Here is a 12,361-nt window from a genome sequence, read left to right as displayed (position 1 = left end):
TTATTAAATTACATAATAGTGTAAATAATTTTTTTCGAATCTCAAAATCTATGATAGTTAAAGTGATTAAGGATAATCATCTTTATTCTGTTAATTTACTCTTGTTGCAAATCTATGGGCGCCCTAATTTTTTTTTAATTAAAAAATTTTAAAAAATTCAAAATGCTTTCAATTATCTTTTTCTTTGAGATAAGGTGGGTCCCCAAATTTATAATAAGCAAAATAAAAAATAAAAAAATATACTTCTACAAAGATGATAACTCTTGATGAAACAATAGAAAATGATGTCAAGTAGAATTCTCATTTTAAAAATATTTTTCTATTAAAAGAATGACATAATTAAACATCCATAAAAATAAAATTAATAAATAAAGTAATTCAAATTGATGGCATAAATCATTTTACCTTATGTAAGATTGACAAAAAAAATCGCATTTCATAAAAATATAATGTAATATAGTTTATCCATCATGTGTGTATCCATTTTTTAAAAAAGTGATTATAGTATTCGAATTAATTTTTACGTGCCTTGAATAATTTTATTAGATATCTGTCACGATTATCAGCTCTCACCAGCAACAAGATAACTCTGTCCACTTATCTAGTGTTTTTAGTGAATTCTAAACCTGAGACCTTAACGTTCTTAATTACTTCATCGATCACTACGCCACACTTTTAGATCTTGAGTAACTCTATCCACCAAAATTAAAATGTGTGTACCTATTGAATTTTATATTAATTTACATACTTATTTAAACATATACAAAATCGAAAAATATAAATATCAGTTACGATCAAATTATCGATAACATAGACATATTATGCCTGAAAATCTAAAACCTATGATTATAATAATGATAGGTTGACAAATCATAGGACAACACAGTGACATAAAAAACAGTACTAGGAATAAAAAATGTTACATCACCTTTTTGATCATATAATTTTATTTTATTTTAAAAAAATGAAGTTTCTCTTATCTTCTTGCTACTATATAACCAAATCAAGAATCATATAAATGACTCATGAAAAAATTTGCCACACTTTGATACAAATATATGGACAAGTGGCACACATACCCAAAAATAGTTCCCTTTTTGTTACCACCACCTTGCCTCTTCCTTTGTATAATTTTTTTTGTTACTATTATAACTGACATTCAAAATCAAATCTTTTGTATTATCCCTTCTGATGAAAAGTAGATAAAAGGGTGCTTTTGTTTGAGTATTTGGGGCTTTAAACTTTGAAAGGTATGAAATTTTAGTGTAAAAAACTTAAGTTTGTTCATGTAACTATTTTGAGTGAGTTTTTGTTTATCTTGGCATGCATTTATGATTTTTAGGGTTTATATTTTATTGACAATATGATGTTTTTTGTGAGTTTTTTTTCCTACCCTTTATTTATTATGCTTTAAAGTTTCAAACTTTATGTTTTTAGGGTTCATTTTATATTTGACAATATGTTGTTTGAACTTTTTTTCCTACCCTTTATTTATTATGCATTAAAGTTTCAATCTTTATATGTATTTGAGTAGTAGTAGAAGGAAAGAAACTTTTAGCCCTCTCCTTACTTTGGGTCTTGAGGTATGAAAATTTTAGTGAAAAATACACACTGGAAGTTTGTTAATGTATTTTTTTTTTGTGTGTGTGTGTCTTTCTCTTTGCATGCATTTATTGACAATATGTGATGTTCTTTGTTTTATTATATGCTTTTAAGTTTCAAACTTTATAGGTGTATTTTTGGACAAGTGGCACATACCCATATGGTTCCCCTGTTCTTGCCTCAACCTTGGCTACTTCTTGCCTCTTCCTTCCTTAATTTTGTTCCTATCATAACTGACATTAAAAATCAAATCTTTTGTATTTATCTTCTTAAAGTAGATAAAGGGTCTTTTTGTTGGAATATTTTGGGTCTTTCAAGGTATGAAATTTTAGTGCAAAAGATAGACACTGGAAGTTTGCTAGTGTAACTCTTTTGAGCGAGTCTTTATTTCACTTGGCATGCATTTATGTTTTTATGGTTCATTTTCCCCCCTTTTTTGTTGAAAGTATGATGTTTTTTTAAGTTTGTTTTGCCTACCCTTTGTCTATTATGCTTTAAAGTTTTAATCTTTACATGTATCTTGTGTGCTTGACTAGTAGAAAGAAAGGAACTTGGACAAGTGGCACATACCCAAATAGTTCTCCTGTTCTTGCCACCTTTTGGTTCTTTCTTGCCTCTTCCTTCTATGATTGTTCACATCATAACTGACAATAAAATTCAATTTTTTTGTTTTTATCTTCTGAAAGTAGATAAATGGTCATCTTGTTGGAGTATTTTGAGGCTTGAAGGATTTAAAATTTTAGGTGCAAAAATAAACTTTGTTCTTGTAACTATTTATTTTTTTAGTGCTCATGCAACTATTTTGAGTGAGTTTTTGTTTCTCTTTGCATGCATATATGTTTTTGAGGATTCATTTTTTATTGGCAGTATGATGTTCTTTTAAGTTTCTTTTTCAGACTTTACTTGTATTTTGTTTATACTTTATTAGAAAGTTTCTTAGCCCTCTCCTTTTATGCATACCAATAGTATGAGTATACTTCTATGAGAATGTTCAGGAAGTGGACTTTTAAGGTTGTTTTCTTGTCTGATAGAATGAAATGGAGTTTATGATCTACATAGTGAATTTTATTTCTTAGTGTATCCTACGTATGTATTATTTTTTTCTTTTTCTCACGGAGAGCAGTCGAATTTAAAAAGTGTACACACATACATATCTCTGTTGCAGGACAGCTTTTGAATGCTGATGCAGAATTTTAGCAGACATAGGTTTAGCCAATTTATAAATTGAGCCATAGAACCCATCTTTTTGGAGCGTTTAATGATACTGAGCGAGTCTTCTCAAGGGAATTCTTTGATGGGGAGTGTATGTTCATGTAAAAGAGACCACTATGCTGATGAGAACATAACTAGAAGAGGCTTTTCTGGTAGATACTTCAAATTTGGGAGCTCAAAATGGCTAGAGTCCTCCCTTTTTTTGCCCGCTACGTGTTGTCAATTTCAACAAAGTCGTTGTCCGTCCCTCATGGAATTATGCATCTGTAAAATATGCAAGGTGATTAAATATCTCCGCTACATCCCTTTGGGATTCATGGTCGAGTACTTCGTGTTTGCTCAGGAAATTTTATGCTCTCTGTATTAACAGGACATCGACAAATATCGTTCATTTTCAATGCTCCCAAGAGACATAAGCCAGTTGATATTCAACCATCTGGTGGATTCATGCAGCCTTTCTGATAGTTGTATTGAGGCTTTTAGAGATTGCGCCCTGCATGTAAAGTCCTCGCTTGTATTGGAAGTTTAAATTTAATTGTTGATTCAGTACGGGATCTAGTTAGTTATTTCATTTGATGGTTTTTCTTTTTGTTGATAGGATATGTGCATGCGAGAACATACAAGAGTAAACAATAAATGGATGGATGTCATTTCTTCACAAGGATCATCATTACTGTCTGCATATATCTCTAGCACTGAGGTTACAGATTTTGGTTTAAGCCTCCTAAGGAATTGCTCAAACCTCCAAGCCTTAGGTTTGGATTGCTGCGACAAAATTTCTGCCCCTGGCATAAAGCACATTGCTGGTAGTTATTGCTACTCCCTCTGATGATATATCACATGTTAACCTATGTTGATCTCTTGCAATTAATTCGACTTAGAAGGATTTTCTATTATGAAGCTAATATAATTGCTTTTATTTACTGTCTCCGTTATAGCTTTCCACAATTACCATGAATGTAGAAAGATTTGTAATTGAATTCTATATTTGCTTTCAAGTGCTATTTATCTTCGACATTGGATCATAAATTATGAAGTTCTGCTTCTATCAATCGGATTATAATTAGTCTAATTACCAGGGACCTTTTTTTCATTTACATTTTTGGGATACCAACCTCTATGAACTCTCTATTATTCAGATAAAAAAAAAAAAAGGAAATCTGAGAAATCCATCCAAAGGGATCTTCCATTGATGCCTCAACACTACGGTAATCTGCTTTTTGATGCAGCTTAAGAAACTGAATCTCAGGTTATAATGGAATGCTTTACATGCTTGATAAAATTGATCAGATTCAGACACATAATTTGAGCTTCCAAAATCATCAATGAATTTACTTCCATCTCATTTGGGGGTCGAATAACTATTTCCTTGTTTTCTATGGATAATGTGAGTTATCAATTTGATTTAATGAATCATTTTCTCTTGTTTGCCAAAGTGGATATATCACTATCTCCCCCACCCCAACCTGCAAGCTCTATGTGCTAGAATTTCTGGCGATGACGATCCATTATATTTGTTGCTCAGGTTTTACGGATTTGAAATACTTGAGTTTTAGAAAATGCAATGGGCTCAGTGCTGATTCAATGGAAAGTTTATCTAGCTCAATGAAACTAGTCAAGTTGGAGTTTGAGCGATGTCCTCTAATTCATGGAGGTTTTATTCATCTTGAAGGTTTGTTGTTTTCCCGTATTTCTTGTTGAGGAGACAACATTATGTGGTCTTTAATGTTTGGCTATTTTTGTTGTTTCTGATCATATAAGTGCACAGCATATGTTCCTCTTTTGTTTGGTTGAGTGCTGCCCTTTATGCATTTGTGTCTTTTAACTTTTAGGTTTGACGAACCTTGAATCTCTCACTATAAGAAACTGCAAATTTATTACGGATTCAGACTTGAAGCCTCTTGCAGGTATATTCTCGATGAACTTTAAAATCTTCCTATATATATGTGTGTTTGAGCTTGTTTCATGGAGTTGCTTCTTTAATGTTTGCCGATTTTCACACGATATATTTCAGGGCTTGTGAATTTGAAGGAACTTCAGATTTCATGTAACGACATAACAAATGTTGGAGTGTCTTATTTAAGAGGTATCACTTACCTTTTTTGGTGTTATAAACTTTTGTGATGGCCTATGATTGTTCTAATTGATCATACCAGGACTGCCTGCATGCTAGGTGTAGGTGATCTCACATTACTTTTAAAGTTCCCATCTTTTGGATTCTATTGTAAAAAAAAGTGTTATGCTTTTTTGTCTGTTTCCATGAAAACCAAGCCTTAGGCTCATTGCACTTTTTCTAGTTTCGCTGGTTTTACTATATTGGATATTTTATTTGAACATTTAACATGTCTTTCATTTGTTATATGATCTTTTTATTTACCAATTTGTTATGTTGTTTATGTTACCGGTTTTAGCCTTTTGAGTCTGATAAATTCCAAACTTTTTAAGTATGTAAGAAGCTCAATTAATAGTCTCTTCGGCTGCTTTTCGTAAAGTTAACATTTCCTTTTTGTTCTATGGTTAAGATGTAATCTGGATTTGATAATATTTCATTCTTTTACAGATCTGTACAAACTAGTCGTGCTAAACTTGGAAGGGTCTGTTGTTACTGCGTCATGTTTGGATTACCTCACAGGTCTGCTGCTTTTACTGTTTTTATTATGGATTACCTCACAGGTCTGCTGCTTTTACTGTTTTTATTTCCATGTTAACTTACTAGGCCTAGTTTGCGGGACAAACTTTATGAAGTAAAAGAGAATATTTCGGGGAATTACTTCTCTATTCTGGGATTCCATCACGTTGTTGAAGTTACTGATAGTTCCTTTATCATAATGCAGCTCTCACTTCGTTGAAGTCACTAAATGTCAATAGATGTCACCTTTTAGATGATGGATGTGAGAAGTTTTCGGGTAAGTGGAAGACATTTGTTATCTGCCAAAAAGAACTGACTAAAGCAAAACCATTCCACATTGTTAGCCAACTGTTTTATATCTGCAGCACTCAGCAGTTTGAAAGAGTTGAATCTGGGATTTAACAATATCACGGATACATGTTTGGTACAGCTAGAAGGTCCGTAATTTTTCTTGAATTTCCTCCTTCCGAGGTTACATGACATTTTATCTTTAGTTTCTCTGAAATTCAATCCATTCTCTCTATGCTATCATGCTATAGCATCCTAAGATCCAAAAGCTTTAAGTTTTAACGAATCAACTTATTTCACCAAAAGAGTCTGTTTTCCTGTCAAATATAAAATATAACCTGTCTTTATTTGCATGTAATAAGTCATTTGTTACCCCCACTCTAGTGTTTCTTATCCAAACATTCGCAAAATGAGCCAGAAATTGGAAAATTAGCAAATTGCTAATCTGTTTCAGTTAGATAATGTTGTCATGCAAGAGTTCTATGTCTGCGGTTAACAGACCAAAATGTTGTAATTTTGATGTCACACCTTCCATTTTATTGATATTCGTGGAGAGTTTTGTTGTTATCCAATTGATCATGTTGAGTCGAGACACTCTCATTATGGGATCGAAACTTAAATTTGGCAATAGTATGACCTTTCTTGCTACTTAATGCTCACATGCTGAAACTTATTTGTTTTCATCTTGAACAAACTCTCGGTATATCTAGAGTTGATATTTGGCTCACCGGCTGTTGCTTTATCTTGGAGTTTTGAGATGCTTTCAGGATAGCTAAAAATGATGTTCTCTTACCTCTGATCCCTTGGTTTAAAAAATCAGTTTCAAGTTGAGGTGGTTACTTCTATATGTTTCATCTTTCTCCCAGTATTTTGGTTATTTACTTCTTCTAGTTTTACAAATGTTGCAGGGATGACAAAATTGGAAGGCCTCTACTTGGATTCTTGTAGGATTAGCAATGATGGTCTCGCTCATTTAGCTGGTATACGTAAACATAGTTTATTTCCCTTCTCCTCTTTTCTTTGTTTAGCATGATGCTGTAGTGTTACACATTTACTTTTTCTGCATTAAATTGTAGTCTTGAATACCTCATCATGTAGTCAATGCAATATTTGGTTTGTTGGCGCAATGTTTCCTTTGGCTGTTTGTTTAGTCCAATTCTTTGTCATTAAGACCCCTAGTCGAGTTCTAATGCCTGAAGTCTGAATATCAGACTCAAGTTTAAAGCTCAAATAAACAGATGGTTATATACAGGCATGTTATGTGAAGTTCATGCAGATTTGAACTTGTTGGACACTCTTGGAGATTGTTCACAGGGACTTTTGAAGCTCTAAATTATTAACACCATGTAGTTTGGTTAAATGCATCCACCAGACCATAAAGAGAGTTCTTTATCTTTTACAGATTTATGTCGTCCGTTTTTTTCAGGCCTTTCAAACTTGAAAGCTTTGGAGCTGTCTGATACTGAAGTTGGAAGGAATGGAATACTTCAACTCTCTGGTTGGACCGTTTACCCTACTTAGCAACTGATTTTCCATCATATCATGCGACTTTTTGCATCACATTAGCCTAATGATTTTGATATATATGTTAAAAAAAGTCTGTTGCTTTTCTTTCATGTCAGCTCTCACAACAGCAAGTAAAGTGCAAGTGTGCAAATCCTAATTAGTTTATAATCAAATCTCACCAACCAATATATCATCACAAGTTAATACGCTTGCCCCGTGTTTATTAGCCTTTATGAGAGGATTAGTGTGAGGACTTAAGTTAGTCAGATTACAAAAAATACTTGGGGGTAATTTGGTTCGAAGACAAGTTTTGTTGGTATAAGTTATACAAAGGCATCCTTAAGGGTATTTTTGTCATTTTCATTGTTTATCATGTGTTATCTAATCCCCGTACTATTATCACACCCTCTGGCAAGTATAATTTATCCCGGACTAATTACTAATCCTGGTATAACTAATTCTAGTATTATTAACTAAATCCTAGTATAACTAATTCTAGGATTAGTAACCACACATGGGCTAAGACAGTACTAAATTTAATTGTATCCCAGGACTATCTATGCTTGTCCATCATACCAAATGACCTATGTATGACCCCTAAAGATTTTGGCTTGAAGTGTCTGTTTAGTAGGCCAACACATGCCAAACTTAGAATTTTACTTGAGTTTGCAACTGATCTTTCTTGTTACCAATCTTCAAAAGGCATACGAACTTATATTTATCTTCATGTTGTGAGTTGTGATCTACTGGAATATGTACATCCTGTTTACATTATCTTTTAGTTCTTTGTGAGCAAAATCTAGGTTGGTCAATTCATTTTCATCCGTCCAAAATTCAGGGGTCTGATCATTTGTTCCTTTCACATTGTCTCATTTTTGTGCATCTAGACTTCTTAAAGTTTTTGGAATTTAAACAAGTTCGCAATTCGTTTTCGTATAGCCAAAATAATACGCTCCTTGTGGGTCAAGGTTAAGTAGTTATCCAGGTTACCTGTGGAAAAACCCACCTGCCAAAAGCATCAGTTGTTCTTGTGGACATCAATTAAAGGTTCTAATGTAAATCAGACTCCAGTTCTGCTTCCTTTTGCAGTAAAAAGGAAAAGTGCCTTGTAGTTCTGGTGCTCTATTGCACTTAAAAGTCCCTTTCTCTGATTAGTTTTTATTCCATCCCAAATTATGTGGCACTGTCCGACTTTGTATGGAGTTTTAGGGATGAAAGACTTTTGAAACTTTGTGGTTTAAAACAAGGCATGCATTTGTGTGGCGGTAAATCATCTCATTAAAGGGATTAATTTGTTCCTAAATACAGAAAGGTGTAAATCAGACTCCAGTTCTGCTTCCTTTTGCAGTAAAAAGGAAAAGTGCCTTGTAGTTCTGGTGCTCTATTGCACTTAAAAGTCCCTTTCTCTGATTAGTTTTTATTCCATCCCAAATTATGTGGCACTGTCCGACTTTGTATGGAGTTTTAGGGATGAAAGACTTTTGAAACTTTGTGGTTTAAAACAAGGCATGCATTTGTGTGGCGGTAAATCATCTCATTAAAGGGATTAATTTGTTCCTAAATACAGAAAGGAGTCGTTCTTTTTGGGACAAGCTAAAAAGTGATGTGTGCTATATAAATTAGAATAGAGGTAGTAGTCATTATCCAGCTTCTCCATGTGTTTTCTGTGTTCTGTTTTTTCCCCTCTACTTTTTCCCTGTATATTGAGTTCTCATGTTCTTGTTATTTTTCTGGCTAGAAACTGAATCTACCTTCCTTGACATAGAATTTGTTACAAGTGATTTTCTGTACATCAAGATTTATGTATTTTCAAAATTCGAATGCTTAAATTTCAGTCGAAATTATAAGCTCTTACGGCAGTAAATCGTGGGTGTAGGAGAAAGGACTTGGTGTGTTAATCTGCATTCCGTCGAGCATTGTGTATAACATCTGTCACATTCTCGACCTGTAAAAGCATTACAGCTAACTTTTTGATGCTCTGAATTGTTATCTCGTACATATGATGATGTGCTGATTTTAATAATTGATATGTTATAGGGTTGACGAAATTGGAGGATCTCAATCTCTCGTTCACCTCAGTAATTGACAGTGGTTTGAAAGAGTTATCTGGATTGACTTCTCTGAGGTCACTTAACCTTGATGCTCGTCAAATTACAGACTCGGGACTTGCAGTTCTCACCAGTAATCCCTAAAATCTCTTTCTTTTTTAATATAAGGTGCAGATTTTGGAAATCTAACTCATCCCCAATCTTGTGTCCATTTTCATTATACACACCGAACACATGGCCTTAGAAGATTATGAAGAACACAAATAAGGGTAGAATGTTAGTGGGTAGAATTGAGTTTTGTGTCACTTATCCTTTCATACTAGTAGTTGTAGTATTACTGTTAATAGTTTCTTGTACCCCGATTATTGTCCTATTTTGTTGTAGTTGCTCTTCCTTTTAAGGCTGCTTTGCCATGCTTTCTTATTATTTTGACATGACTTCTTCTCTCCCGTGTTTTGTTAATGCTTTTTATTGAGTCAACGGTGTATCGGAAACAGCCTCTCTGCCTTCCAAGGTAAGTGTAAGGTCTGTGTATACACTACCCTCTCCAGACCCCACTTTTAGGATTACACTGGTATGTTGTTATTCTCTGAACACATGGACTTAATAGACATATTGCTAGTATAGGAGGTCGACAAACTCAGGTTACGGATATTCTGATCATGCCAAGGAGAATTATGATTGGTGTGCCATATATGTATTAGTGGAAAACCTTGAAACACCAGATGACCAGAATGTATTTCTAGTAGCGACTACTTTGACATTAAGAACTGTTTTTATTAGTTATATTTTTTGTACAGAAGTCTGATATTGTACGTCTACCGGCAAGTAGTTGCCTTCCAAATTATCATGAAAGACTTCTTTTTATAATTGTAGTGACGCTTTGTAGTAATAACCAGAATAAAAGCCTCACCGTTACTGTTCGTTTCGGGTTTTATTAAATTTCCGTTTGTTAATTCATTTTGCTTTTTTTTTCTGGGACAACTCTCATTGTACGGAGCCAGATCTTTTGAATTTCATCTCCGTTCTCTAGCTTCTACAATATTTTCTAGTGAATCTAATAGTCTGCTTTTGAGATTTTTTTGCCCGATCGAATTTTTGATTACTCAATAATATGTAGGAGCCGTTTAGGTCAATTGCTTTCTGGTTTATACTAGAAACATTAACATGTAGTTTTTTCTGCAATATGGGAGCAGGTTTAACTGGATTGACTCATCTGGATCTTTTTGGTGCTCAGATTACAGATTCCGGGACAAAATATCTGTCATGTAAGTTGAAGCAACCGTTTATTTTTTGCAAGTACTGTAAAAAAATACAATTCTTTTTCGTGTATGTTAAAGTTCTGAATACGGAGCAGGAACGTTCTTAGAATTTCTTTACAGATGGGTAGTATGAATGAGCTTTCTTGGCGATATATGGTAATGGAATTATCGACAAGAAGTATTTCTTCGTTGCTACTAGATCTCTTTTATAGTTGGTCTGATGTTAAGTGATTCAGCTGTTAATTGCTTCTTAGTCTTACTATCTATAACTTACAATACCAATACTGACGTATGAAACGACCCTTCTAATGAGGGAAGCGTCAAACAATTTTCTTTGTGGTTGTCTTCTCTCATTGTTTCCATTCGTCGTGATAAAATTTGGCAAGCCAATCTTGTAGCTCCACTACATTTCCAAATTCTCAAGTATGTGCATGTCTCTCATCAGATTTCAAAAACCTCCAATCTCTTGACCTCTGTGGTGGTCGGTTGACGGATGCTGGGGTGAAGAACATAAAGGATCTTACTTCTCTGATGTTGCTAAACCTGTCACAGAACTTGAAGCTATCAGATACAGCCTTGGAGCTTCTATCAGGTACGTTTTGATTTCATTCGGTACATGAAACATCTACAGCAGAATAAATTACTCGTCAAAACTGCTGCTATGGATGACTAATATGGAACTACATTGGTAGTAGATGACTTCAAACATAGTTTAATATAGACGTTAGTATGTTAAGTTTCTCTTGACATACTGATGTGAACGTATCTCAATCAGCTTAAACGAAATACAATGGTGAATGCTTTCCGAAACTGTGATGGCGAATTTAGTGCTGGTGTGTGCTTCCACACGCATGCACTCTCTTTTGGAGGGCTTAAGAAAGGAATGTAGTAGTCTAGCCAACTGCAGGAATACTTCTTTTAAAATCATTGAGGTGTTTCAATAAGGGGAACCTTGAAGAAACGATATAAGTTGTCTCGGAGTGAGCTTGTAGATGCAGCCATGAAATTAGCCACTGATGCTTGTGTCCCCCTTGGGGTACAGTTGTTTTGGGGCTCTCTTTACACGAGATGCTTTGTGCACCAGTTCCATTCATTTAGTTCGTAAAGTTGTGTGCATCTTCACTTGTCATCTGTATAGGTGGAGGTGTCGGGTAGCTCTGTCAACCAACACTCGGATTGATTGGAAAAAGTTGCATCCTTGCGCGATTTTGATTCCTGCTTTTTCATGGTTTTTCTATTCGACTGACAGCATTTCATCTGAAAATGCAGGATTGACATCATTGGTTTCTTTGAATGTCTCAAACTCTAGAATTACCAGTGACGGTTTGCAGCACCTGAAGCCTCTCAAGAATTTGCGCTCGCTATACCTAGAATATTGTGGGGTGACAGCATCTGAAATCAAGAAACTTCAAGCTACAACCCTTCCGAATCTTGTGCGATATCGTCCTAATGAATGAAAATAGTTTACCTTAGGCATAAAACTATAGATAGACAGCTATTTTGGTGTGTAGATAGACAGAATAACACCAATAGGCTATTATCTGCATATACTAATGTCTGATAAAGAGCAAAGATCCTCTTTTTCTGTTTTGCCAATAGTTATATGTGTTTTCTGGTATTTCAACCCACGTTCACTCTGTCAGGGGGAAGGGTCGGGTGTGATGTTGACAATTTATCTGAAAGTATAAATGGCTATTACTTTGCATTAGGATAAACTATCTACATCACGGAGATGATTTTACCGTTGCTTCAACAGAAAAGCATATCAAAACTGTACTAATGCTAAAAATTCCAACATTCTTGATTGATGGTAA

The 12,361-nt window shown here is 34.4% G+C and overlaps 1 protein-coding gene across 2 annotated transcripts; it reads left to right on the top strand.

Annotated features, from left to right (window-relative positions):
* Positions 1 to 1,025: 1,025 nt before the first annotated feature.
* On the top strand, positions 1,026 to 12,255 carry LOC107024524 (LRR receptor-like serine/threonine-protein kinase ERL2). 2 transcript variants are annotated; one of them, XM_015225513.2, is made up of 16 exons: positions 1,026 to 1,250; positions 2,768 to 3,094; positions 3,185 to 3,313; positions 3,413 to 3,620; positions 4,340 to 4,486; positions 4,647 to 4,721; positions 4,829 to 4,900; positions 5,375 to 5,446; positions 5,649 to 5,720; positions 5,809 to 5,880; positions 6,640 to 6,711; positions 7,158 to 7,229; positions 9,275 to 9,418; positions 10,482 to 10,553; positions 10,993 to 11,139; positions 11,817 to 12,255. In XM_015225513.2, exons 2-16 carry the CDS (start codon positions 2,861 to 2,863, stop codon positions 12,002 to 12,004), a joined length of 1,776 nt encoding a protein of 591 aa, XP_015080999.1. In that variant the 5' UTR covers positions 1,026 to 1,250; positions 2,768 to 2,860; the 3' UTR covers positions 12,005 to 12,255. The 2 variants fall into 2 exon arrangements, with proteins under 2 accessions (XP_015080999.1, XP_027774564.1); XM_027918763.1 differs by lacking the exon at positions 1,026 to 1,250 and adding an exon at positions 1,791 to 1,920.
* The last annotated feature ends 106 nt before the right edge of the window (positions 12,256 to 12,361 follow it).

This window comes from Solanum pennellii, chromosome 7 (genome assembly GCF_001406875.1).
Source record: "Solanum pennellii chromosome 7, SPENNV200".
Lineage (NCBI taxonomy): Eukaryota > Viridiplantae > Streptophyta > Magnoliopsida > Solanales > Solanaceae > Solanum > Solanum pennellii.
Note: the sequence above shows the minus strand (reverse complement) of the source record. Positions and strands in the feature narration are given on the sequence as shown.